Source organism: Hipposideros armiger, unplaced genomic scaffold (genome assembly GCF_001890085.2).
Source record: "Hipposideros armiger isolate ML-2016 unplaced genomic scaffold, ASM189008v1 scaffold_328, whole genome shotgun sequence".
In the NCBI taxonomy this organism is placed as follows: domain Eukaryota; kingdom Metazoa; phylum Chordata; class Mammalia; order Chiroptera; family Hipposideridae; genus Hipposideros; species Hipposideros armiger.
Window position 1 is genome coordinate 1,665,456 of NW_017731678.1, and position 26,281 is coordinate 1,691,736.

General features: G+C 36.9%; 1 protein-coding gene across 1 annotated transcript in view; it reads left to right on the forward strand.

The window, feature by feature from the left end:
• The window catches only part of EMCN (endomucin), a 41,253-nt gene extending 15,213 nt beyond the window's left edge, over positions 1-26,040 (forward strand). The window contains exons 4-10 of the mRNA XM_019660760.1: positions 3,850-3,942; positions 4,340-4,393; positions 6,086-6,181; positions 10,706-10,730; positions 12,217-12,278; positions 16,583-16,655; positions 23,261-26,040. Of these exons, the coding sequence (XP_019516305.1) occupies positions 3,850-3,942; positions 4,340-4,393; positions 6,086-6,181; positions 10,706-10,730; positions 12,217-12,278; positions 16,583-16,617 (365 nt within the window). The 3' untranslated portion in view covers positions 16,618-16,655; positions 23,261-26,040. The remainder of the gene's footprint in view (positions 1-3,849; positions 3,943-4,339; positions 4,394-6,085; positions 6,182-10,705; positions 10,731-12,216; positions 12,279-16,582; positions 16,656-23,260) is intronic.
• Positions 26,041-26,281: the final 241 nt, after the last annotated feature.

A 26,281-nucleotide genomic window follows, 5' to 3' on the forward strand; every position in this document is an offset into this window, starting at 1 on the left:
GAGTCCAGCCCGAGCTGAGCAGCCGCTGAGCTGCCAACAGGTGGAAGGATGGCTCAGCTAAATAAATAAATAAATAAATAAATAAATAAATAAATAAATAAAATGTGAATGATAAGAAATTATACATAGATATGATATTTAGGATTATATGATAAAGATTTTAAAAGATAGTCATGGTTACGTGGAAATGGTTGGTCCGGGTCTGAGGACACACCCATTCATTCCACTCAATAGTATCAAGTAGACAGCTGTATTAAACAATGCTAGTGAGGAATTGATGGTCAATGTCTGAGGCATGTGGGAAAGTCAAAGTTCAACTGCCCACTGTAACAGACCTGGTAAGAGTTCAAATTTAGTATGATACCCTGCTAAATATACAGAATAGTGTATTCAACCACCACTAACTGAGTCCTTCAAGAAAGTTATTCTGTTCCATTACAGTAACACTAGCTAAGAGTTATATGGTATATGGACTCTCTCATTAAGCATTTCTAAGGAAGACTGGTCAACATTATAAATAACTATAATAACTCTAGTAGTCTAGTGGGTATAAAACAATGTGTCATAGGTAAGCTTCAGGTAACCTTATGTTAACATTGCCAAAGGCAATGATTTTTCCCCCGCCTGTAGCTGTGGTGTTATGTACATTGAATGGGGCAAAGCAGTATAAGACATACTCATAGTTCATGGAGAACTGACCTTCTAGCTGCCAGATTATTCTGTACCCTTGTTTTGCTAACTCTAAGTTCAGAGCTCATGAGAAGCTGGAAAGACCCACTAAAAAGTGATGGAAGACTATTTATTCCCCAGGTATATATGCAGGCATCATGTAGCCATTACAACAATTTTATGCAATGATGGAATCCACTTTTCTCTAGTGTTATCATTTTTCCACAGGCTTGTCCTTGTAAATAAACCTCTATATTTCTTTGATAAGAGATCTTAGCTCTGAAGAAAAATGGACCAGTATGCCTCAGTGTATTAAAAAATGAATAAACCATCTGCCTTTAATTTTCTGGAAAATACAACTGTATTAGTGTTCTCTAGAGAAACAGAACAAATAGAATAGATAGATGATAGGTAGATAGATAGATGATAGATAGATAATATAGATAGACAGACAGATAGATAATATAGATAGATACAGATAGATTTATCATAAGATATTGGCTCATACTTTATGGAGGGTGAGAAGTCCCAAGATATGCAGTCAGAAAGCTGGGGGCCTGGAGATCCAGGAAAGTTGATGGTGTCATTCCAGTCCAAGCCCAAAGACATGACTGTCAGGAGAGCCAATGATTAAGTACCAGTCTGAAAGCCAGCAGGCTTGGAAACAAAGAAGAGTTAGTATTTCAGTTTGAGGTATCTTGAGAGTCTCTTTCATATACTTTTATACTTAAAATTTTTGAGAAAATTAGACAAATTGACTTTGGTTGAAAGTTACAACTCTCTAGGGGCCTAACCACAATACAATAATAGGATATTATAAAATAATAGATATTAATAAAGTATAATTTAACATATCATGCTATAATTTTATAATAATATTATATATAATATAAACATTAGTATTAAATACTCTTCTAGGCAATTTAAATTTATTTGTACTCATTTAATTTTCACAACACTGATGTGGAGCTATTATAATCATCACTTATAGATGTGAAAACTTAGACACAAAGTTTAAATGACTTGCCCAAGATCCCACAGCATTTAAGTGCTTGAGTCAGATTTGAACCCAGGTACTCAGACTTCAGGATCATGCCTTTAACTATCCACTGTACCTCTCTTCTACCTCCTCTGCCAATGCTACTTTAGTCATAATGTAACAAAAGCCACAGAGATCATCAGCTTGGAAAACATCATGGTTCCCACTATCTTAGTCACATTAGGATCACAATTGATGAATTCAGCCAAAATCCATAATTTTATCAATATGATCATGCTAATGGGCAGGGTTTCTCAAGTTGTGAGTTCATTCCCATTCATGACCAGTATTTTAAAAAATTAAATAAAAGAAACTAGAAAAGAAAACACCAAGAAGGCATTACATGTGTAGAGGTAAAGTGTGTTGTGTGTGTGTGTGTGTGTGGTGTGTGTGTGTGTGTGTGTGTACTAGATTCAGAAATGATTAATTGAAGGTGAAAATTAAAAGAAAAACAAAAAGAAAAATGTGGAGTCTTTATTCAAGGATCAAATGAATCCTCCATTTTAGAAAAGTTAATTCTCTTGCCTACCTATATATCAGGATCATTAACAGTTGACACTGGACCATCAACACATTTTAAATAGGAAAGCATGGAGTTTCATCTGAATCAGAGAGATTATACTCAGAACTATAGCTGCTACTTAGCCTGTCTGTGAGAAGGTAATAAGGTAGGAGTCTTGAAACTTAACCCTTGGGAAATCCCAGATGAATTCATGCCATTGGTTATTTAATCAGCCACCTCATTCTCAACCAACACAACTGAAAGAGCATTCATCCTTACTAAAACACTTGACACTGGAAAAAGCAACTAAAAGTACCAAAGTTTCAGTCAGTCTCCACTCTTGAATTTAATATTCTTTTTCTCTGTCTGCTTAGTGAACTAGCTTGATATTTTTCTTTGTTCTTGTAGACATATATCTAGCTTCCTCCCACAGATCTCTTGCATGGTAAGAAAGGTACAGACTCTTAAACATTATTCTTCCCCCACAGATGTCAAAAATGCACGAGCATGCACTGCGTCCTGGGCTGTGGGTGGCAAAGAAGGAAAAATCCAAGGCAGTCATAGCTGATATCAATTTCTCTGATGCAATTATACATGGTCTCAATATTCCTAAGGGGGCCATAATTATAAGAGAGCCTCTTAGTTCAGCCAAGCCATAAGCTACATTTTACCGCACACCCACTGTGGTCAGAGCTCCGTGAGTATGTGGGCTACAGTGGGAGTTATGGCTTTCTCACTCCAGGAACTTCCAATTCAGTAGAGAGACAAGGCAAATAGGTGCGATAAAAAGTTATCACCTCAGACTACAAGAAAAAGAGAATTTTTCAATATTTTTCTAACTACAAATTACATTTTATTCCAAACTCATAAGAATAAATGATATGCACTTATAAAACATTTAATTATTTATATTTCCTTGAAATTCATTGAGATTTATGGATTTTGAATAATAAATTTTTAGTTTTTGTTTCAGTCCTTCTGGCGAAAGATGGCAAATGTTGACTTAAGCAAACAAATAATAATTTTAATAAGTTTAAAATTTACGTTTTCTTTTTCAAGAAGAGAATAGTGGTGGAAATGCAACGAAGCAGCCATTACTCTAGATAAGACACTTAAGTGTAAACCACTGCTGAGCTTTAAAGTGAACATGAGGAATCTTTGATTTTTTCCCCTATCCTTCTAATCAAAGCCTTAATTACAATCTTTCCCTTCTATCAGTAAGGAACACTATAAAAAAGAAGTCATATGCGTTTATGTTTATTTTATATACGTGTGATAGAAAAAAATCACTATCGACCAGTTATAACATCTGAACTGTGAATAATGCTTTTGCATAGATTTTTATCCCACAAGAATCCTGTACACTACGGGATATCGGCTGTAGTCTAGAATAAGACATGTACTCAAGTTTTCTTAACAGTTTTTGAAGATATAATACAGAAATACAGGTTTTGTGATTCCAAATTTACTCTTCGTTATAGGAGGAATAGATGAATTTAGGACTTAGTGCACAACTGTATGTATTCAACAAGAAACAGTTTTCACAGATCTTCAGAAATGCAAACTGTTTGAATTGCAAAGAAACCCAATAAGGAGAGTTGATACTATAGTCTGACTGGATTTATACTTTTGCCTACAGTTAGCTCTCCACAACCAGATGCCTCACCCTCTGAAACCAGTACATCACCCTCAGTATCAGCAGCAATGACAGAAAACATCTCACAGTCTCAAGGTATGACTTCTGTGTGCATGCGTGCAAACTGGCTTTGCTTAACCCCTTCTCACCAAGAAAACCGTGCCAACAACAACAACAAAATGCACATCCACAAAAAGAAGCGAGGGCACAAGGAAACTTTTAATGTGATTCATATATATGCCTATTACCTTGATAGCGGTGATGATTTCATGGGTGTATGTCCAAACTCATCAAATTGTATACATTAACCCCTTACTAATCTTGATTTGCAAAACAGAGTTCTTTCAGCATGAGATCAGGTATATTCACCTGAAGCATCAGACCTACAGATCGCAGAGGCTGACTTAAATGGGGAGAAGGGTAGAGGGAGGATTGTGAGGACTGGTACACGTTAACCAATGGTGACTGATGTTTTTCTTTCTACAAATAATAGGCACTGAGAATGCAAAAAATTCAAGCTCTTCTTCAACCAGCCCCTCCTATTCCAGTGAGTAACAGACATATGTTCATTCATGGCAGTAGATACGCAGAATGTTTGAATGCTACCAATATGAGAAGATATATATATATTTTTTTTTAGCTGAGCCATCCCGCCACCTGTTGGCAGCTCCGCGGCTGCTCAGCTCGGGCTGACTCGAACCACTGTTGCTCAGAGCTCAAACTCTTGAGCGAGCTCTTAACCAACTGAGCCACTCAGCCGGCCCTAAGATATTTTATTATAGATAGATTTTTATCAGCTTTACTGAACCTGCAGTCTCATGATAACCCTATCTAACTGCCACATGCTTTGAGAATTTCCTACTTGCTAGTCTGGTTTTAATGAGCACACTTTCAGGATGATTTTCTTACTTTAATGCTAAGCAATTACCACCAAGGGTCAAGGTGAATTGATGGGGCCAGTTTCAGATAAGCCGAAGTGCACAGCCAGAGATATCCATAAAAAATGAATTGTTCACCTCTACTGAACTTTGCCTTAATGCTAAAAATGGCCTTTTAAGAAATGTTCCATTTTAGAAAAAAACAGATGTATGTCATATAACATATATGTGTATGCTAGGACTAAATAGAGAATATTAATTAATTTCACTGATGATTAAAAATAAGATGAATATATATGAAGCTGGCATGATAAAAGATGATCTTAAAGTTTACGTAAGCCATTCCATTGCAATAGGTCATCATTGCATTTATTGACCAGCTGATCATGGTTTTCTCATTTGGGGGAGGCACTGGTGATCTCGTTCAAGGTCTAATATGAATCCAGCAGGACTTAATTAAAACAAATATTTAACCATAACAATGCAAGTGTAAACCACCCTACAAATGAATTTGGTAATTATTCTCATTCCCTGATAAACACGAGGAACACATGAGCAACCATTTGAGAATACCTAACTAATTAGTAACAATGATTTCTGTATCTCTAGTTATAGCCCTAGAACAGTGTTTTCCTTTCATCACTGTAGTTTTAACATAGGAAATGACTGTCAGAAAAGAAGGCAGATGGTAAAAAAAACCAACAAAGCAAAACTCTCCTCTTAAAACAGAAAAAAAAACCACCCTACTTACTGCAGCAATTTGCACACATTTGCACACACACACATGCACACACATGCACATCTTTCTTGAACCATATTGCTCATGTTTAGAAATCATATACACTGTGCTATCCCATTATATCCATTTATGTTATTTTATACCTTTTCTAATTCTAAGATACTATTATGGAAAGATATTTGAGGGTTTTTTAGAAAGCCAGCTTTATAATTAGAGCAGGTCTAGTGTGGAATATTTATATATCTTTTTTCCAGTAACTTTATTATAAAGTAGTAAAGAGTCTAATGTGTGAACGTGGGTCTGACTGTAGGTCTAGAGGACATCTTCTGCCTCTCCAGCCTTCCATCTTCTCTCTCCTCCAGTCTCCAGGAAGGTGGGGAACTATCGCCCTTAGGTTTGAAATTTGATTTCAGAAAGGCTACAAGACTGACATCAAGTGGATACGTCAGAAATGACAACTAGAGCAAAACTCATGAATCAGATAAATCTTTGCTTAAAATAGAACATTTTAATAGAATGATGTTTAAAGAAGAAAGAAAGCATGCATGAATTTGCTCAGTGCATAAACTATTTTTTTGTGAAATTCAATAGCCACTCTGACAATGTCTCCAATACTTCCTAGGTATTATTTTGCCTGTGGTCATTGCTTTGATTGTAATAACACTCTCAGCATTTGTTCTGGTGGGTTTGTATCGAATGTGCCGGAAGACAGACCCAGGTAGGTAACAACGTTTTGTTTCATTTTGTTGAGAATACACATGCTCAGTTAAAACTCTTAAGGGTATAGGGGATACAGAAAAAATAAAATGCCATATTGCTTGATCCCAAAAGTAGAGACAAAGGGGTAGGGAAATCCATTGAATGCTGGGGAAGTAAGGAGTCGGGATTAACTACTAGAGGCAGATATTATCAAATGGACAAATTCTGTTTAATGGAACAGCCCCAGTTTTGCGGGTGGTTGGGGGAAAGTGGTAGTAAAGACGACAGAAAATGACATGCATTATCTATGGTGAAAATTTGTTCCTTTTCCATATAACAGATGATAAAGGGAAGCTTGTTAAGAATTTAGTTTAGGGGCCCATAATCTCAAGAAGAGTGTTATGTGACTTCGCTTCTTCCTGGGAGGCACAGCTCCCTTCCAGTGAAGGAATCAATTGAATTGGTTCCTCAGGATTTAACACTATTGCAATTTTTAGTGGGATTCCAGTTTGAAATTCTTTATTATCCTCCTTAATCCTGCAATAGCATTTAGAAGTCTTTCTTCTTACCTTTAAAATGGCACTGCTCCCTTTTAAACAGCCTCACCCTTTGTTTTCTTCTTTTTTGCTAGTTTACCTTCTCCCTGCCTCTTAAACATTTATGTTTCCCATAGTTACATTATATTGTTGTTCTTTTTTAAATAAACTTTTAATTTTAGAATAGGTTTAAATTTATAAAAAAGTTCCAAAGATAGCTGGAGTTTCCATACACCCCAAACCTGTTTTTCCTATTATTAACATGGTATATTAGTCACAATTAATTAACCAGTCTTGATCCATTAAAACCAGAGTCCCTACTTTATTCAGGTATCTTTCAGCCTTTATTCAATCTTTTATTCTGTTCCAGGAACTTGAGCGGTTTTTATTAGACACTTCATCTGAATCCCCCTTCAGTTTCCATGGCTCAGTATTCACCGGTTATCTTAAACATCAGTCTATTGTTCCGTTCCAGAGCCCTTCCCTGCTTGTGTAATGCTGTGTTATGTATCCCTGCTTTTGTCCAAGCTATTCCTTCCCCTAGAATGTCCAGTCCACCACTTAACTTTTATAACATACTTAATCTCCAATTTATCCGTTAGCATCTAGCTCAAACACTAATTTAATGTATCTTTGTATAACACACCATCTCTTTAAGCACAATGGAGTGTTCTCACTTTAAATTCTGTAGAATTTTGTGTCGTTATCCATCACACTACAGTATAGGTATTTCTCTATGTGCCTGTTTCCCCTTAGTCTGTTCTGAGTGCTATAACAAAATACCATAGACTGGGTGGCTTAATCAACAATTTATTGTTCACAATTCTGGAGGCTGAGAAGTCCAAACAAGAAGCCATCAGACTGGGTGTCTGGTGAGGGTATTAATTCTTCCTGGTTTACAGATAGCTACCTTCTGTCTGTGTCTTCACATCTTGGGAAGAACAAGAAAGGTCTTCTTCATAAGGGCACCAATCCTATGAGGACTCAGCTTTCATGACCTAATCACCTTCCAAAGAATCAACATCCTAAATTCATTGCATTGGGTGTTAAGATTTAACATATTAATTTTAGGGGAATGCAAACACTCAGTGCACAACTTCAGGCAACCTCTCCAGTCACAAAACACATATTGTTCACATTGCATCATGCATAATGTATAGCAGAGCCTTACTATACATGCTTGCTGAGTTAAATTTTTATGTTTTCAGTAAAATAGAACCTTGCCTCTCCTCACTTAAATTCTAAATATTTCACTAACAGAATTCTACCTAAGTCTCAAAAACTGTTACAAAGGAAAAATCAATTATTTTATAAGATATATTAGCCACACTACCCTTTATGTACCCCATGGACAACATGCCCCCAGGACTTTAATGAATGCTGTCCCTCAGGCCAGTCCCAAGCATGCCCCACCACACAGACAGCATGGTGGAAGGCCTGACTGTACAAGGGAAAGTAATGAGACAAACACAGCCGTGTTTATTTTAGCTGTTGGTGGAAAATAAGATGAAAACAAATCAATGACTTTCTCCTTGGGAGTTAATGAATAAACTTCTTAATAATGTTGAAAATATGTTTTCTCACTCAGTTTCCAAAGGGGAAATAGCATTTTTATAAATCAGTTTAATTTCTCTAAATTACTAAACCACCAATCCTATCTTTTATGAAAAATCAACCATCCAAGTTGAATCCTGTGGGTGTTGACTACACAGGAAAGGTAAAAAAAAAAAAAATAGTGTGCTACATCCATTTGTAAAAATACCCTTTACCGAAAAACTGCTTTGCATAGGAAGATTTGCAAATAAGTTATGTGTAAAGTTGACATTTTCTGTTAAAGAGGACTCTGGATGAGTTGGATCATTCCAAGGAAAAGAAAAAAATGCACAAAATTCCTACCAATGTGGAGAGTTATCCTGAAGACATATGATACTTTGTTACCAAGTTTGACAATTGTACCATTAGCCAAATCTTCTTGGTTAGTGTTAACTCTGTTTTCCAAACAGAATTTATAGCATTGTTATCATTAAATTAGCACCATTACACACCCTCAATTAATCACTCTTCAATATGTGGGTGAGAATTCATTAAGTTCAGAAAATGCATAAACTCACGCTGCTTTCTGGAAGACAACATGAACCAGAGATTTTAGTATGAAATTGTCCTTATTTGGATAATGTTAACAATACTCTGAGCTTTAACCCAAATAAGAAGAGTACATATGCAGAAAGTAGTCTGTTGGTATGCATATATCTGCCAATGAACCCATATTACAGCATCCTTAGGAAAAAAATCAAATAGGCATACAAAAGATAACCCATTTTGGAACATGGCTGTGAGCATCACAGGTGATATCACACATAGCATTTTTTTTTAAGATTTTTATTGGGGAATTGGGGGATGGGAACAGCGCTGGGGAATTGGGGGAAGGGGAACAGACAAGTTGCTGTCCTTTTGTTCTTCAGTCTAATTGTGGAGGACATTGCTTCACTGGCCCAAGTTGGCACCATCATTGCGCTCTTCCCGGGCGAGGTAGATCAGTCACCGGCTTCTGGACGGCCGCTCACTGCAGCCTCTGGCCGCTTACGCTGGCTACTGGCCACACATGGTAGCCCATGGCAACCCACTGCAGCAGGGGCTGCAGCCTACGCTGTCACCAGCAACTCATGGCAGCCCAGCTCCAGGTTGAGCTGTTGTTCAGCATCTTAGCTGTGGAGGGCAGTGTCACTGGCCCTCATATGTGGGATCCGAACAGGGGCCCTCTGGCATCCCAAGCCAGCTCTTAACCAATGCGCCACTCGGCCGGCCCTACACATAGCATTTATAATAGAACTTTTTTAAAGTGCTGTTGAAATCCTACTAATGGTGGGGAAGATGAGGTTAGATCAAGTTGGCAAACAGTATATGGCATCCTGAGTTAAATTCTAGGGATTAAGTGTCATGATGGGATACCTTAGCCAAGGTGACAGAAATAGAAACAGCCAAAAATTAGTGGATATAAAGGTCTTCATAAAACAATGATTTCAAAGCCATGAGAACTATATTCAAAGGGTTTTATACACACACACACACACACACACACACACACACACACACACACACACATATATATATATACACACACACACATATATATATATATATATATATATATATATATATATATATATATATATATATCCAATGACAAGAGCTATTGTATAATAGATTAGAGATGGAATCCAAGAGATAAGAGCTGAGTAGCAATGAATTAAAACCACAGAAAAGCTGGGAACAAAACAAAGCAATTATATTATATGAGTATAGTTTGCCTGATAGGCCACAGTTAATATGAGGTTTGAGCACCAACATCAGCTCCTGAAGGCTGCTCATGTGTAGAATGAATCATCTGAGTCTCACTCTTACCCCACATTGTTTCTACCAGACCCTGTGGAGCGGCCTGGCAAAGCCTACAAAAGATTAGTTGCTATTAGCAGCCACAGAGACATTGTGGGCATTTTTGAGAGGCTGAATCAGTGGGATTCAGATGCAATTAGAAGCAATGTCTATATCATAGTTCATCACAAATACAGTGATTTGTGTCCTCAAAAAGAACAATGTATAAAAGAAAGCCACAAATTCAATCAGCTGATCTAAAAAGGTAATTTGATACTTGGAGGAGAAACTTTTTTCAGAGCTGCTGACATAAATTGAGACTTTTCTGGGTTCTGTGGAATGCGTGATAACCAATAGTAGTTTCACATAGTGATATGAAACAATAAGATTAAAATTAGTCCAGAACTAAGTTCAGGGGGGATGGCCTAGTTAGGACTATTTCGTGAATGCATTAGTCATACCTGAGAAATGAATGGTAACCATATCTGAGAAAATGGTTAGTGGGGCAGGGAGTGGAGAGATACAAAAGTTAAAAATTGCCTTTAGCAATATCTCTGCACAGAAAATGGCAGGGGTCTCAAGTTTTTTGTAGCAAAGCTTCTTGCAACTCTAATAACAATTCTCTTCTCCCCTAGGCACGCCAGAAAATGGAAATGACCAGTAAGTAATGCCACGTCATTTTTTTTTTTCCTAGAAGCCTGACCCTAGCATTTACATAGGGAAGAGTACCCATCTATACTTACACTTATTTTTGGCTTGTTTTTTAAAGAATTTGTGTAGAAAACACTATAAATGGAGTTTGGCTAAGTATTTGTCAGGGCTCTCTCTATTCAACAGAGACATTTCAACAATTAAAAGAGAGGACTGCTCTTAAGCTTGGGTAAAGTAGTAAAATAGAAAATCAAAAGATGAACTGTAAACATAGAAGAATGAATATAACTACATGGGTAAATATCATAGAAGCATACCTAGAGTTTTTAAATAGTTTTCCCAGTGAAATTTTCACTATGTTTATCACACTTAGGGAAAAATCATGTCTGCACCTGGAGACAGCAATGAGTGGCTTTTCCCTAACAGTAGATGCTTGTTCTGTTTTGACTTTTTAAAAACAGAAACAGACTCATAGACACAGAGAACAATCTGATGGTTGCCAGAGGGGAGAGAGTTTGAGGGGCTGGGTGAAAAAAGGTGAAGGGATTAAGAAATACAAATTGGCCGTTACAAAATAGTCATGAGGATGGATGTAAAGTGCAGCATTGAGAACATGGTCAATAATGTTGCAACAAGTACGTACAGTACCAGGTACCTACTAGACCAATTGGGGGATCACCGCTTAAATTATAGAAATGTCTAACCACTGTGCTGTACACCTGAAACTAATATAAAATAATATTGACTGTCAACTGTAACTGAAAAAAAATGAAATAATTTTTTTTAAAAAGCAGTTGCTACCAATCCAGCCAACTGTTGCAATGAAGGTGCTATAATACAAAGAAAAATTATTTTAATGTCAAAAACCAATTCTGAGGTTACATTTTCTTTGCTGATCTCAATTTGTAGGCTGCTTTTATGTAGGTGCTTTTGTTCATCAGACTGTGAACTTTAGAAATGCTAACCATAGATCACTTACCCTTCTTAATTAGAAATAGAGGATTTGACAGGTCCAAGGAAAGGAACTTGGGTTTGAAACAATTCAGAACCTGAGAAAGGATAGGTGGGAATTCTTGATTAAAATAGCTCAGACTCTATACTGCAGTATTCAGGGCCTCATAAAAAAGGACATCCCCAGAACTCAGCACCAGCCCAAAAGGTTTAGAAACATTGCTATGTCTTCCCCTTCGTGATTCAGGACGGGAGACCTGTACCATGCAGACCCTGTGACAAGTGTTTCCCACAACCCATCTTAATGTTTAGTTTGCCTGATCATTGCATTGCTGTAACAGAGTGATGGAGACTTACTGGCTTGATTCCAAAAGTGGAAAGTGCTGTAAAAGTATGTGTGTGTCTATATAAGACACAGGTTTTGCCATAGAAACACATAAAAATATATATGTTTTGTATCTTCTTCATTCTGTGTATATCATGTTTACTTTCTTTCACAGACATACAGTGATAATACTAACTGAATGTTTTCTGTTCCAAATAGACCTCAGTCTGATAAAGAGAGTGTGAAGCTTCTCACTGTTAAGACAATTTCTCATGAATCTGGTAAGTTCCCAGGTTGATGATTAGATGAAAAATGGTTATTTCAAAATCTAACTTGGATTTTGTTTATGTCTGAAAATCATAGTTTCTTTAGAAGTAGTCAAGTAATAACTCCCAATAAATGCAAAACTCTCCTATAAAGGAAAGATTAGCCCTAGAAATATTATTTTTGGTAAAATTGTTAGTCTACCTGGCTTTCAGAGGTTGCTTTTCATAATGTGTAGATGTGTTCTAAAGAATGAGTGGTAAATAGAGGCATTTTCCATTCTGCAGTTGTATCAAAGAGAACATTATGTGTACTAGGGTTTTTTTTATGATTATTGCTGGGGTTTTTTTTCATTGTTGGTAATGGCTGTGTGTAGTTCACTGGAACCAGGATTCATCACTTAAAATGTAAATCATATTTTGTATAATTTCATATAATTTTAATTAGGTTTCCTCATGAGGACAAAACACAATTTCCTGTTGATAAAATTGGCATTTCTTTTTCCAATTTTTTAGGTTTAGATTTCACTTGATTTGAAATGTAAATGTTTCTTTCAAAACATAAATACAATTTGTATGAGTTATAGCATATCAAGAGTAATAATAAATGAGATGCAATGTAGCTTTTAAAAATAAAAAAGCACCAATTACTTTCTTGTTTTGAGTAGAACTCTTATTTAAAACATGGTGATCACAAAACAGATAAATAGAAATTACCAGCTTCATAAAAAAAATCCATGTTTAAATACCAAGTTATATTAATACATTTACCATATTCAGTTACCCAATTTTACCTATACAAAATAATCCCAGAATACAGATCTTACGTAAAGTGAGAGCTATAGAATGATAAAATGATATCACACATATGTAGCAAAATTTTTTTTGTAAAACAAAAAGCTATATTGTCCCAATTCAAGAGCAAGATATCAAAAACTGAAAGTGGCCCCAATTTCAGGTAGGGAATTCTAATTAGAACAAATTACAAGAGGCCAATAGAAGACTTGAAAAATGAGAGCACCCAAAATCTGCAGAGACATGTCAAACCCCTCATGTGAGCCATTGTCATTTAAGAGAGACCTTCCTCATTTTTGCATCTCTTCTACTCTTTAACGTACACCTTTTCTTTTTTCCCACATATTAATAGTTCTCTCAGAGGTAACCATGTGCATGGGCAGAGGAGTAAAATTCATTCATGACATTCAAACCACTCACAGGTTTCCCCTGGCTATTTACTGGCCTTAACTAAGTAGCCAAACCTGTTCTCCTAGGTTAGCAGAAAAGCAGCCTAAAAATGAACTAGTCCTGAGTAAGCTCTTGAAAGGTCCTGAGTGTAACTATGCCATTGGTCAAGAAGAGTTCTTAGAATCTGCCTGTGATTTGTGAGCAAGCATCACAATAATTTCATGCACTCTCCCTTACTCACTCCACTGGGAATTTAACATAACATAACACTGCAGCCTCCGCCTCTCCAAGCTGTGACTGGCATGCTGACCAGCTGGCTTTTCTTTTGAGGAGAGGGCTGGGGTCACGACCACCGACTTTAGCACCCTTTTCTACCAGGATAATGCCAACTGACACCAGAATTGAAACATCCAGAGGGGAAAACTTTGGAGAACTTTGTGCTTCTTGGTGGTAAATTTAATATCTGATTGTTCTTTAATGCCCAACGAATCTTCCATTGTATTTTCAACTTATTCAAATATGCTTTATTTATAAAGCAATGATCACCATACTCAAGAGAAGTTCCATTATTATAATTGTTTTTACTTAAATACCTTTTCCCGTAATAGTGACATCTTTCCTAAAATATAACTAACAGAATGAAATCTGAAATGATTAGATATAATGTTAAGTTCACAGGTTTAACCCAATGTTCCCCTATCTCCTTTATACAATTTTTGAGCAATTTAAAAAACTCAGAAAATAATTTGATAGAACAAATGTCTGACTACCCACCACTCAGAACTGATGAGTGCTGCATTTTATGTTATTTGCGTCATGGCCTAAGCAATATAGCGGGAATTAATGTGCCTAAGAGGTAACAAAATGAAATTTGAGCTTCAGTGGCCATAAGAGTTCACTGGATTGGTCAGTACTTCCATTTATAAAACCTGGTCTCATATCTGAAAATAAATTGTATCATTTTAGAGGTCAATATATCATGCTTCCAAGGAAACAGCGCTTCTCATTTTAACTTTAAGGCCTATAAAATTTATGAAGATAGCTCCTCAAATTAGTTCAAGAATTCATGACTCCACAGAACAAAGAAAACACAGTACATTTAAATTTTGTTTCAAAGCATTCCTTGATTTTGAAAAATGGGGAGGAAGAAAAAGCAGATCTGAATTCATTACAATATTGCTCTGCTTAGAAACCTCTGATAAGTCGGTGTTAGTAAGATTAAGTTCAAGCACTTCAGCATGTCTACCAGGGCTGCCAGCATGCGTGAGGCTTCTCTTGTTCAGTTTTGAACCACTTAATAAAGCATGTTCCCCAGATGTCATTCATTTGTCCCTGCCTTCCTCGCTGCACTCAGGCCCTTTTGAAAGAGGAGTCGGTGCCTTGGTCTCCTTTGTCACTCCTACTTCCCCCTCCTTGTCATTATGGTAATTATACATTATTAGTATATTACGAGTATACTAATACTAATTAGTATATTATTAGTATACTAATACCAATTAGTATATTATGGTAATTACTCAGTAAATGCACAGTTGCTTATTTTGCTTATTTATTTTTACAAATAAAAGTTCATTAACAACAAGAAATGAGTAAAAGTGTAAAGATCAGCAAAAAGATTCATAGATTTACAAAGCCACACACAGATTCTGCTTCTATCTTCCCAACCCGTCAATATTTGGCTCATTCTCTGCATTTCCACCAAAGCTTCCTTGACTATCCCAGCTGTACATGGTCTTTCTCCCTCTTAACTTACATTCACTTGGAAAATCAGCATAGATTACTGCCTTGTAATATCTGTTCATGGCTTAAACAGCCATTTTAATATTTGAGCACATTATGCATAATGGAAGATAGAAAAAATAAAGAATAGAAAAGAATTAAAAATTACTCATGAGACACAACCTTGGTGTAATCACTATTGGCATTTAGTGTATTTCCTTCCAGTTTTTTTCCCCCTAGGTATGCATGTGTTCCATTTGCTTTTGCCATAGATATCATTATTATAACTGTTCTTGGAATCAGACTGTTATTGAATCTTTCTCACATTCTGTATTCCCAATTAGTCAGACCTGGAAGGAAGAATTGTAATGATTTTCACATGATTTGCTTCACACGACTTCTGGCTGACAGTAGTGGTTCAGTAAATGTTTATTTTGTTTACTTCTCATTCCTGTATCTCATACCCATGAATTCCAGGAGGTGCTGTGCCTTTTACAATATAAACAATAGTGAGCAAAAGGTTGTAACTAGGGTAGGGGCAGTGAGGCTGTCACTCTGTTCCTGACATTTCTCTGAGGACAGGACCTAAGGAGCTCTTGGAGAGAACTTCTGATTTGATCTCTTTATAGGTCTCTGGCACTATTTGTTATCACCATGACTGTGCAGGTAATAAATGACACCAATGGAGTCCACATAAAACAGGTTTCCTAAATGGCAGCTAAAAACTGGAGCAAAATGATGACATTTATTCTCAAAGCTGGTTTTATAAAGTGTGACTGATATTGATACTTGAATTTACCTGAAAGACAAAGGTAATGTGAGATGTGATGATTATGAATAAGGGGCATGTAAAAACGCATGGGGCCTCTCAGCTTCCCATCACTGTAGGCTAATATTTATCTTTATATTGGATGACGGGATGACACTGTTATTTAGAGCAATGTCCTCTGTGCTGCTCTGTATGTCACCAAAGTGTTCATGTTGGCCTATACATTCATTTTCACAAAAGTCTTCCTGAATTATTTAAACAGAGGACCCTAGAATGTTTTCCTGATAAAATGGCACTTTAATATATGACACAGTTTTGCTTAGGCAGAGCCAGCTCATGGAACAAGCAAAAATCAATAGCTCATTCTCCAGGGTTCCTCTGTTATCACCTCCCCACTGTCACACCCCCTCATGGCCAGGGAGTTAGTTAGCATGGCTCCCTTAGGGTGAAAACAGACAACGGCCGAAAAAAGCTCATAAATCTTGGTGAACAATTTCCGGGCAATACCAAGAGGCAAACTGTGGCTCTAGTGACATTCTTGCAGGGAAATTGGACTTTTCTTGAAAAACAAAAAACAAGCCAAGAATCTTTATGTTCATCCTTATTCACTCTCTGAACTTATAGATCCAAGCGTATCTTCTGTTTTTAGGTGAGCACTCTGCACAAGGGAAAACCAAGAACTGACAGCTTGATGGATCCTCCCACACCTGGGCAGTAAATATGTAAGTTTCCTAACTTCATTCACTGAGATGCTCATTAATATCTATTTTGTTAGCCTGCTGCAGCTTAGATTATTTTTAAAGACTTTTATAAGCTGAAAAGTTAATGGTTTGTGTCAATGAAACCATCGTTGTCTATTTGTCTAAAGACAAACGCTAAAAAGACTTGCTAGAGAAATGAACGTCTTGGGAGCTGGAAAAGATTCTTCCAGGTGCCCTGCCCACCTCAGGAATGACAGTTCACTCTTTCTGCCTGTTGTAATATTTCCTTATACATGCAGTTTGCCTTTACCTGCGTCACTATACACACACTGACAGTGGCAGTTAGACAGGGTTCTGTGGCTAACAAAGACTCCCAGAACTCAAAATGACAATGCTTAGAAATTTGTAGTTGATCGCAGAAAAAGGATATGAGACAGCAGCTGCATTAAAGATGCGCATCACAGCCAAAGGCTGGCTCAGGGCATGGGGTCCAGAGAAGTCAGCTAAGAGGTGTGACTGTCCTCCTTCTGCAAGGACCTGACCAGAGCGGACTTCCTCTCTGGGGCCAGAAACCATGGATGCAGGCACAAAACACCTCAAACAAAGAGATTCAAAATGCATTCTCATCTGGGGTTTCTTACACCTAGCTGGTCATGAAGGTAATTTCTTGCTGTCTAACTAAGTGACAGAGTCCGCCACATGTTTCAATGAGACTAGATGCAAATGATCAATTTCCTTACAATTATAGTTAATCAATAAATACTTGAAACCTCTCAAAACTATGGTTACAAGTAACACTGTTATTCTTCACATTCCATGCTTTGACCAGGAATCAGGGCAAAACAGGTACATTTCTTATTTCAGTAAAACAGCTCAGGCCAATTTCAGGTCTGCCAGAATTAACCCTCCTAGCTTAGCATGATATTGTCTTTTACTCCCCTAGAATTGGCTAAGGACTTTTCTTCTGAATTTAATTTAGTTTTCATATGAATCATTGGTTAAGGGTCAGCCCTGTGGGGCCGGCAGAGTGGCTCAGTTAGTTAAGAGAGTGAGCTCTGAGCAACAGGGTCACTGGTTTGATTCCTACATGGACCAGTGAGCTGTGCCCAAGCTGAGCTGCTGCTGAGCTGCCAACAGGTGGCAGAATGGCTCAGTTGGTGAGAGCACGTGCTCCTAACAACAAGGTTGCCAGGTTTGACTCCCACATGGGGTGGTGAGCCGTGCCCACTAGCAACTAAGATTGAACACGGCACCATGAGCTGAGTGGCTGCAAGCTGCCGACGGGCGGCTGGATGGCGACTGGACTTGGGAGCTGAGCTAGTTGCGCCCTCCACAACTAAGATTGAAGGACAACAATTTGGCTGTTCCCCTTTCCCAATTCCCCAACACTGTTCCCCTTCTCCAATTAAAAAAAAAAAAGGTCGGCCTTGCAATTAGTGTTTGATGCTTTTTGAACCTGCAGAAGAATTTGCCCTTTGGCAACTAATATTAAAAAAAAAGAAAGAACAAATAAATATGTATATGTCCATAATTGGCCTGGCCACAATGGCAGTCACTCTGGGCAGTGTCCAGGGGGAAGAATATCATTGTTCTGTCCACTACCTATGTCTCTAGCCCAGCCACTACCTGTTTGCCCGAAAATAAGACCTAGCCAGAAAATAAGGCCTTCCATGATTTTAGGTGTCAAAATATGGCACCTTGACATATTGAATATTTTAAGTTGAAAGGCTTTGTGGAAAAGGCACCCATCTCTCTGAAACAGGTGATAAAACCCTCATGTGAGGGGTATGTGACCTCCATATCCTGGAGGAATCATGCTAGGGCTTCTTCTCCCACTAGGTCTTATTTTCAGGGAAACACGGTAATACGATGCTGTTACAGACACTCAGCAAGTGCTTGTTACGTAAATGATGACTGCCATGCTTCTCTGGCTGGTAGCAGGAGACGAACAGAGGAGTGCCATCCAGACGTATATGTGTCAGTATCAGAATTCTGTCACTCTCCAGCCAGCAAGTGGTGGATTAGAATGAGAGAAATCTGAAAGTGTGTCTATCCTTTTGCAATGGATACTTTCGGGTGCAAAGTTCAAGAAGCCAAGAAGTTTGAGAAGTTTGTAGAGACATGTGCATGGAAAGCTCTCTTCCATACCAGCTATGGTTACTTTGCAACCCTGTAGCTAATAAAAGGATGATTTCTAGATCATCAAAATGCTCAAATCTTAGTAATTAATTATCGAATTTTGGAGGAAGACAAAGTCTTCCATTCAGTTGGAAAGAAAAGAAAGAAAAAGTATATAGCAGTCAAGGAATAGTGCTAACCCAAACAAGCTCAACAAAATACATTATTGTCCATCTCCCATTTCTTTCAAATGTTGTACTTTAAAATATATTCTTGCCTCTAATTACATGTCTTTTAATTTGCAGTGATAAATAGCTTTTGTTGCTCTTTTGCATAATTTTGGAATTACATAACACTATTCTGAAGAGTAAAGATCAGAAAATAATGGGAACCAGTTTGACATCTGTCAATTCTACTATCTGTCTTACTTTTTTTCAATGTATTTCTCTTAACAATTATTGTACTTTCAATGTAGTAACCAGTGAGTAATTACTTTCTATGTTATCAACTAGAAATTAGACCTCAACTCAGAGATTCAGAATAAATAGAAATATATCTATCAGAATTAGATTTGTGGAAAAGAAGTTGGGAAATCTTTGGATCTGTATGCAACACCAAACACTAATATGAAAATATTCACTCATGTTAAAATTTTTTACCTCAAAATAAAAATCTAGATATATTTAATGTTTGCTGCTTCATATATTGATCATCTAATTTGTACAGAGTATGATATTTAATACAGTTGGCAGGGTAGACAGGAATTCCAAAGCACTTATAATCTATGGTCCTTGCTCTCTGCAAATCTTTGTCTAGTGACAGCGTGACACCACACACAAGAAATAGAAAATAATTTGAGAAAAAATTAAAAATCTATGTGGGCATGATTGATGCTGATTCACCAATTCAAACTAGTTCTAAAATCTCCAAGACTTTTATATAAAGAACAGGAAGGTTAATAGGTGTTTCAAAAATTTTTTATCTTTTCACTGCAGATTTATTGTTACATTTAGGAACCATAATTTCTTTAAAATAAGAAAAAAATTATTTGGCTTAAATTTTCCTCATATAATTCACTAAGACTCCCCTCAAAATAGCTATGAATACAAAAAATAACGTGTTAAGTTTTGAAGGCCACTGGAATCAAAGATTAGAGCTACATTAGCTATATACATTTCTATGCATAGTTGTGCTCATTTACAATGCAACTGTGCTGTTATCTCCTTCTGAGATTAATTCTCTTATGACAAGGAATGGCAAGGATGACATCACTAAAGGAATTGATTCCTGTTATATGGAACTTCTGCCCAGGCCAGAATGTCTAAGCAAAAATGTGGAGCAGGCAAAGCATATTCCTTTCTTACTGATGCCAATAAAAGAGCTGAACAAATTGGTCAATAATGAGTGTGGACGTGGGGATATTAACTAATAATATCTCTATGGAAAAAAATGTATAAAGAATTAAAATTAAAAAAAATTTCAAAGAGAAAGAGAAAATAGAATAAAAATTAGATATGTTTTATTAACCGTCTGATTGAGTGAGAAGTTTCAAAACATGAAACAATATAAGAAAATTCAATAGACAAGATATAAATTCTACTACATCATGAGTTAAAACTTCTAAAAGTAAAAAACATTATCATAACAAAATTTATAGGACAAAAAACAAATTGGGAAAATGCATAAATATGACACCAATTAATTAATATCCTAAATATACAAAGATGTTTATACATATTGGGAAATAGAAAAATGGGCAAAGGCCATGAACAGATAATTCATAGAGGAAGGAATAGAAATGGTAACACAAAATTATACAGAGGAGTTCTTATACTACTAATCAAAAATGTGTGTCAAAACCAAAAAGGTTATAACCTTTAATTTACTTGAGTTTGTTTGTAATTTCTGAAAATCATACTGTTGAAACAAATAGTTTCATATGCTGCATTTAAAGGTATAAATTGGATTAATCTTTGCAGTGTAGGTTCCACATCTATGAAGCCAGGACAGAAAAATCTTTTCTAAGACCATTGTGCCTCTTTGTTTATAAAGTGTTGTCAATATTCTTAAAGAATCATCTATCGTGATAGTTTGTTATAAACATGATCATTTATACTTTGTAAGAATCACAAATTTATACAATTATGGGGTTGAGAGAGCTTCAGTGACTATAAAGTCCTGTGTTATCATTATTATTAAAGCCAACATACTGACGGTTAGAGGGATTATAATGTTGGAAAGACAGCAAATTATAAACTAATGAAAAAAATCGTTAATAAAGCAAGAGCCATGTCTTCAGAAAGAGTATCAATATGGAAGACACTGTGATAGAAACTCTTGTTTGCTCCTATATTGGTTGCTGATTTTTTAAAACAAAGGTCAATACAATATTAATCATGAACATTATCTTACTCACATCAATCCAGATGTTTACTTAGCTATGAGCTATGCTGACTTCACTTGGAAACTCAACCTACAGAGGAGTACAGTTTAGCTTAACAAAAAGAGACACAGATTTTACTTCTTGACAAGTACTAGGCCAAGCAGAAAGAGGTATATGACATGGTTGCTGTCCTCAAGGAGCTCATAGAAATGAAGAGAAATACACCTAAGGAGGATCACTTTAGTATAACAGTAACTAATAAGATAGTGGCATGTAAAGATAGACATGGCACCTTGAAGTTTAATGGCAAATTTCTTAGTGAAGATGGTATTTGACCTGAGACTTACAGAATAAGAAAAAAAGTGACCTAGGTGTGTCTAGGCACAGGGAACAGCATATACTAATAAAAAGAATTGTGAAACTATACGGCATATGAAATAAGGTATAAATAATTGGTTAGCCTAGAGCTGCACTGTACACGTCTGCTGTAAGGTCAGTGAACTATGGATGCTATTCTACAATGAGATTAAGAACAGAAACTGTGTGTAAGCCTTTAAAAATGTTTAGAGCAATTGATATTGCTGCAACTTTCTATTCAAGTTACTGTATTTTTAGAAATATCAGTTGGCAACTGATTATAAATTTAAAAACAGCGTGGTCTTTCACCATAGGTGATAGCTTGGGAAGCACTGACCTAGAGGATACAGTCCAATGCCAGAAAGGCTGGGATATCAGGTTGAAGCAGTAGAGGGCACCAGATCATGGGAGGTCTCCTTTCCCACGGTAAATCAGAAAGGACTTCACAAAGCAAGAAGGAACTACTTTCCTTTTCTAAGCAGAATAAAATCAGATTCTTCTGTAATGCCATCAAGAAGTCATTTATTCATTTTGGGAAACACTCTGACCTTGAATGTAAAACACACCCAGGAAATCAGTCCAAAATTTGAGAGGGGGGCCTGGTCTGCTGGGAGGCCTATAATCACTGTGCCCCTTCTAGAGATACACCAAGCCCTAGCAGTTGCTGGACCCTCTATCTGCCACAGATGCTCTGGGAGAACATCAAAAATACCCTGTTCTACAGTCCTTCCCATAGACTAAGTCTTCACATGAATCCTATGGCCACTCTGCTCTTCAAACTGACCTCCAAGTCATGACAACCAATGTCCTGCTTTCTCCCTATTCAAGGCAACAGTGTAAACATCCCAACCAAAGACTGTGCCTCTGCCAACTATGCCATGAAAGAGCAGGGTGCAAGTCTCCATCCTGGCATGACTGCCCACCTCACCAGCACCGTATTCTCCTCCCAGACTAGCAAATCACCAGCATTGCCACAACATCTAACTCCTGCCAGAACCCACCCCTTTCCCACTTTGGGGCACAAAGCCTCCATCTCCTGCTCCCTTTTGGACCAACAGAGAACGTTGTTTCTGCGCTGCAAACAAAAAACCCCAAAGTAATCAAACAAAGTCCTGGCTCTCTTTCCTGTGAAGAAGTCGAGAGTTGCCTCTTCATTCTTCCCCCTACTAAGTAGCCTTCTCCCGATAAATTTCTTAATGACTCACATTGTCACCCTAAGCAACAGATCTCAAATTGTGTCCCATTAGTGATAGGGTACAGTTAAGGGCTTTAATCAGAAGAGAAATGTGATGGGATTTGTGCTTGAGACACATCACTGATGTTTACTGTGGATGATTAATTCGAAAGCAGTGAGGTTGGAAGCAGGGAAGTCAGAAAACTCTTGCAGTGTTTCCTAGGAAAAGGAAACAAGGGCTTAGAAGGGAATGGAATAGAGAAATGTCTGGCAGATAAAATTCTCCAGAGGTGGTGGATGATTGGATATAGGCAGTGGGGAATGGGGAAGATTAGGAAGATTAGGACTGGAGCTGATGCTATGGAGGTAAGAGAAAAGGTGGAAATTATGGAGTGAGGAGGGACAGGTTAGGGAGGCAGAATAGGGGTTTTCCTTTCAGACACGTTGAGTCTGAAGTGCTTGGGAGACGTTCAAGTGACTCTACTGGGTGGAAAAAAATCCCTTAGTCCCTAACTTTTTTACAAACAAAAAAAAAGTCTCCCCCAACATCTCTACTTCTTCACTTTCATGGAATCTAATTTTTTCCCCCCACAGGCTTAATCTTCAGCTTCTATGCTCGAGGGGTAGAAAGAGAGAAAGCCCTGTGAAATTGATCCTGACTTCCAATCCTGCTCCGCCAGTCTGCACCAGTCTCCTGTCCCAAAAAAAGTGATGCCCGGATGACAGGCAATAATCTGGTAGAATCCAAAAGAATCTTGGGCCCCTGTCCTTTGAGACATGAAAAAGCACATTCCTACATTTGATAGGAATATTCTCAGGAGAGGGAATTCTAGAAAGGGCATTTGTGAGCAGTTAACCTGACAAGCCCAGGCATGTGGGCTTACTGATGACATGACCTTCCTTTGAGTTTAAAGTTTCCAGAGATGACCGTTTTTACCCATGGGGTCTTTCCTACTTTCTTGGTGTTCTTATATTATCTAATGTTTGTATTTATTGTTTTCTACTATAGTAATGCAGAGAAAATTTGCAAGTGTATTATTAAATGTTAGGTAGAAATCACAATGTGCCACTTTGTACATAAAGATACTTTATTCATATTTTCATGTTACTTTTAATAAATAATTACTGTATCAACACACTAAAAATATCATAATGTGAATGTAAAAATGGTAGTGGTATTGTCCTCTCATAATTATGAATATTTTTATTGATTATTAAAACATGAGGACTCAGTAATTAAAGGTATCTGTAATAAGTGAGAAAGGGACTAAGAATTCTCATATCAGACCCTGGTAGAGGGAAGTCGTACCATTTCTTTGGTCTTTCCACTTGTAATTCACACTATGTGACAAGGATAGAAGGGCATTTGTGACACATTGAACTGCATTCATTAACAAGATAACAAACAAGATTGAGATTTTTTTTCAAAATCCTTTTTGTTAATACTCTCTGTGCATTTTTTATTTCTTTTAAAAATGTAATGATTTGTTCTAGCAATTGTTAGGAAATCTCCAGTTTGTAGAAACCAGCACTTCATAAACACATAATTGTGATATTACCTTTCAGTGTATCCCTTTCCTGGAAACACCATATGATTAGAGCTGCCACTCTACCAGGAGCACACTCTCCTGTTGAAAGCTGACTGATCAACCTTGACCACTTCTTTGGCACATACAATCAAAACGTCATGTTGGTTGCAGTTTTGTGAAAAGCTTTGAAGCTGATAAGCTGCCAGGGGCAGCTTTTTAACTTTTATGATTACCTAAGCTGATTTCGATGCTAAACCATCTTAGTGATGTGAGGGCAGTATAGGGGAGACAGAACGGTGTACATAAAACTGCCTCTTAAAATTTCTTTTGTTGCAATGTATTTGAAAGCTTTTAGCTTTAAGGATTATATAAATAATCATCTTGGTTTCGGCTTCCTGATGTCTCAACTATTTCTAATCAAGGACACCAAGCAAACATATCTATATTTCTGAGTAGTGTCTCCTTATGTTTCTTTGAGAAGAAAGATGAGGAATTGGGGGAAAAAGAAAAATAAGAGGGTAGAGAAAATGGCCAGGATTTCCAACACACACACTTTCCCTTGAGAGGTGTTTGTCCATGCTTAATTCCAACCTAGAAGTCTTTTAGAGTGCAGCAGTGGCTGCAGCATGCCAATCATGGGGCACTTGTCCTCAAAAGAAAAAGATTCCAACACCCCTAGCATGCTTTACTGAGCTCCTCAGCAGACACCTTGTTACACAGGATGTATTGCAAAGACACAAACTCTTCTGCAATTTAAATTACTGCAAGCAATATGTTATTCTGGCTTCTAGAAAAACCATTTCCTTGACTTTTCATAAGCACTGTTAGAAGGGTTTATAACAATCAGAAGGAGGGAAAGCTTTTTAATAGTCATGAAAGAATGAAATCCATTCTAATTCAAGAACTGTACATAAAGAATATGCTTTATGCTAACAACTATAGCATTAAATCTTTAAAAAGTCAAAGGGATAAGTGGGCTGAGGAATTTGTGGAGATATTCATAGTGATTTGTAGCATCAATCTCAGAGGTAATGTCTTAAATTTTATAAGTCAACTTAAACTTCTGTTGAAATAGAGTATTTTGTTACCAAGACAAAATTATCATCACTAATTAAATGTTTTTTTAAATTATTTGATTTAGATGACTTTCTATGCCTGACTTTCCATAAGCTTTTTATTCTGATATGCAGTTCACATGTGGCTGCAGCAAAATGAGTGTATTCAGATCAAAGGCAAACTTTTCTACGTGTTTGTTCTGCATGACAATATGAATATAATTTAAGTCTATCAATAGTCAAAACACAAACAAGAGCTAATTAACTGGCACTGTTGTCATCTGAGAGTCAGCGGATGTTGTTGGCTGACACACTAGCTGTGATCAGCCAGCAGAAAAGACTTCTAAATTCCCCTTGCTGAGCTAAAATATTCCATTACACTTCTATCAAATCTGTGTCTTATTTCTTGTCTACCTGCCATACTTAAGTTCATGAGGATCAACTAAGGACATTAACTAACCCTCAACAATAAACCTGCTAGCTTTCTCTGATATTTCTCTGTTGAACTCTATTTATGATCATTCAAGATTTTGGGGCGTTCTAAAAAGAAACCTGGATATGTCTTTTAAAAGTTGTGTTTTGAGTGACGAAGTCTCAAGACTATGAAACTGTTAATTTTTGCTTAATGTTAAAGATACCCATCATAGTGATTAATTAAATGATAGGTACCCTGAAATGAGAATTTGTCATGGATTATCTACAAATCTTTCCTTAAAATTTTCCCCATAAACAATCTTGTTTAAGAATTCTTGTGTTCCATTAAATGAGTATACTTTGTCATTGCTTCAAAGAGATTTGTCCTATGGGCCTGAATATATCTATTTCCTGTTCTAAATACTTATTAAAGGAAACAGAGTTTTGATAAATAATGGAAAAACATCTATCATGTCCATCAATATTACATTCCCGAAATTGAAGTCAGAAGTCTACCAAAGTGATCATGGAGAATATCAGTAGTTAGCTAACACCATATCCAAGACCCACTATGTGTCAGGAACTGTGCTAAAAAATTCACATTCATCACCTCAGTT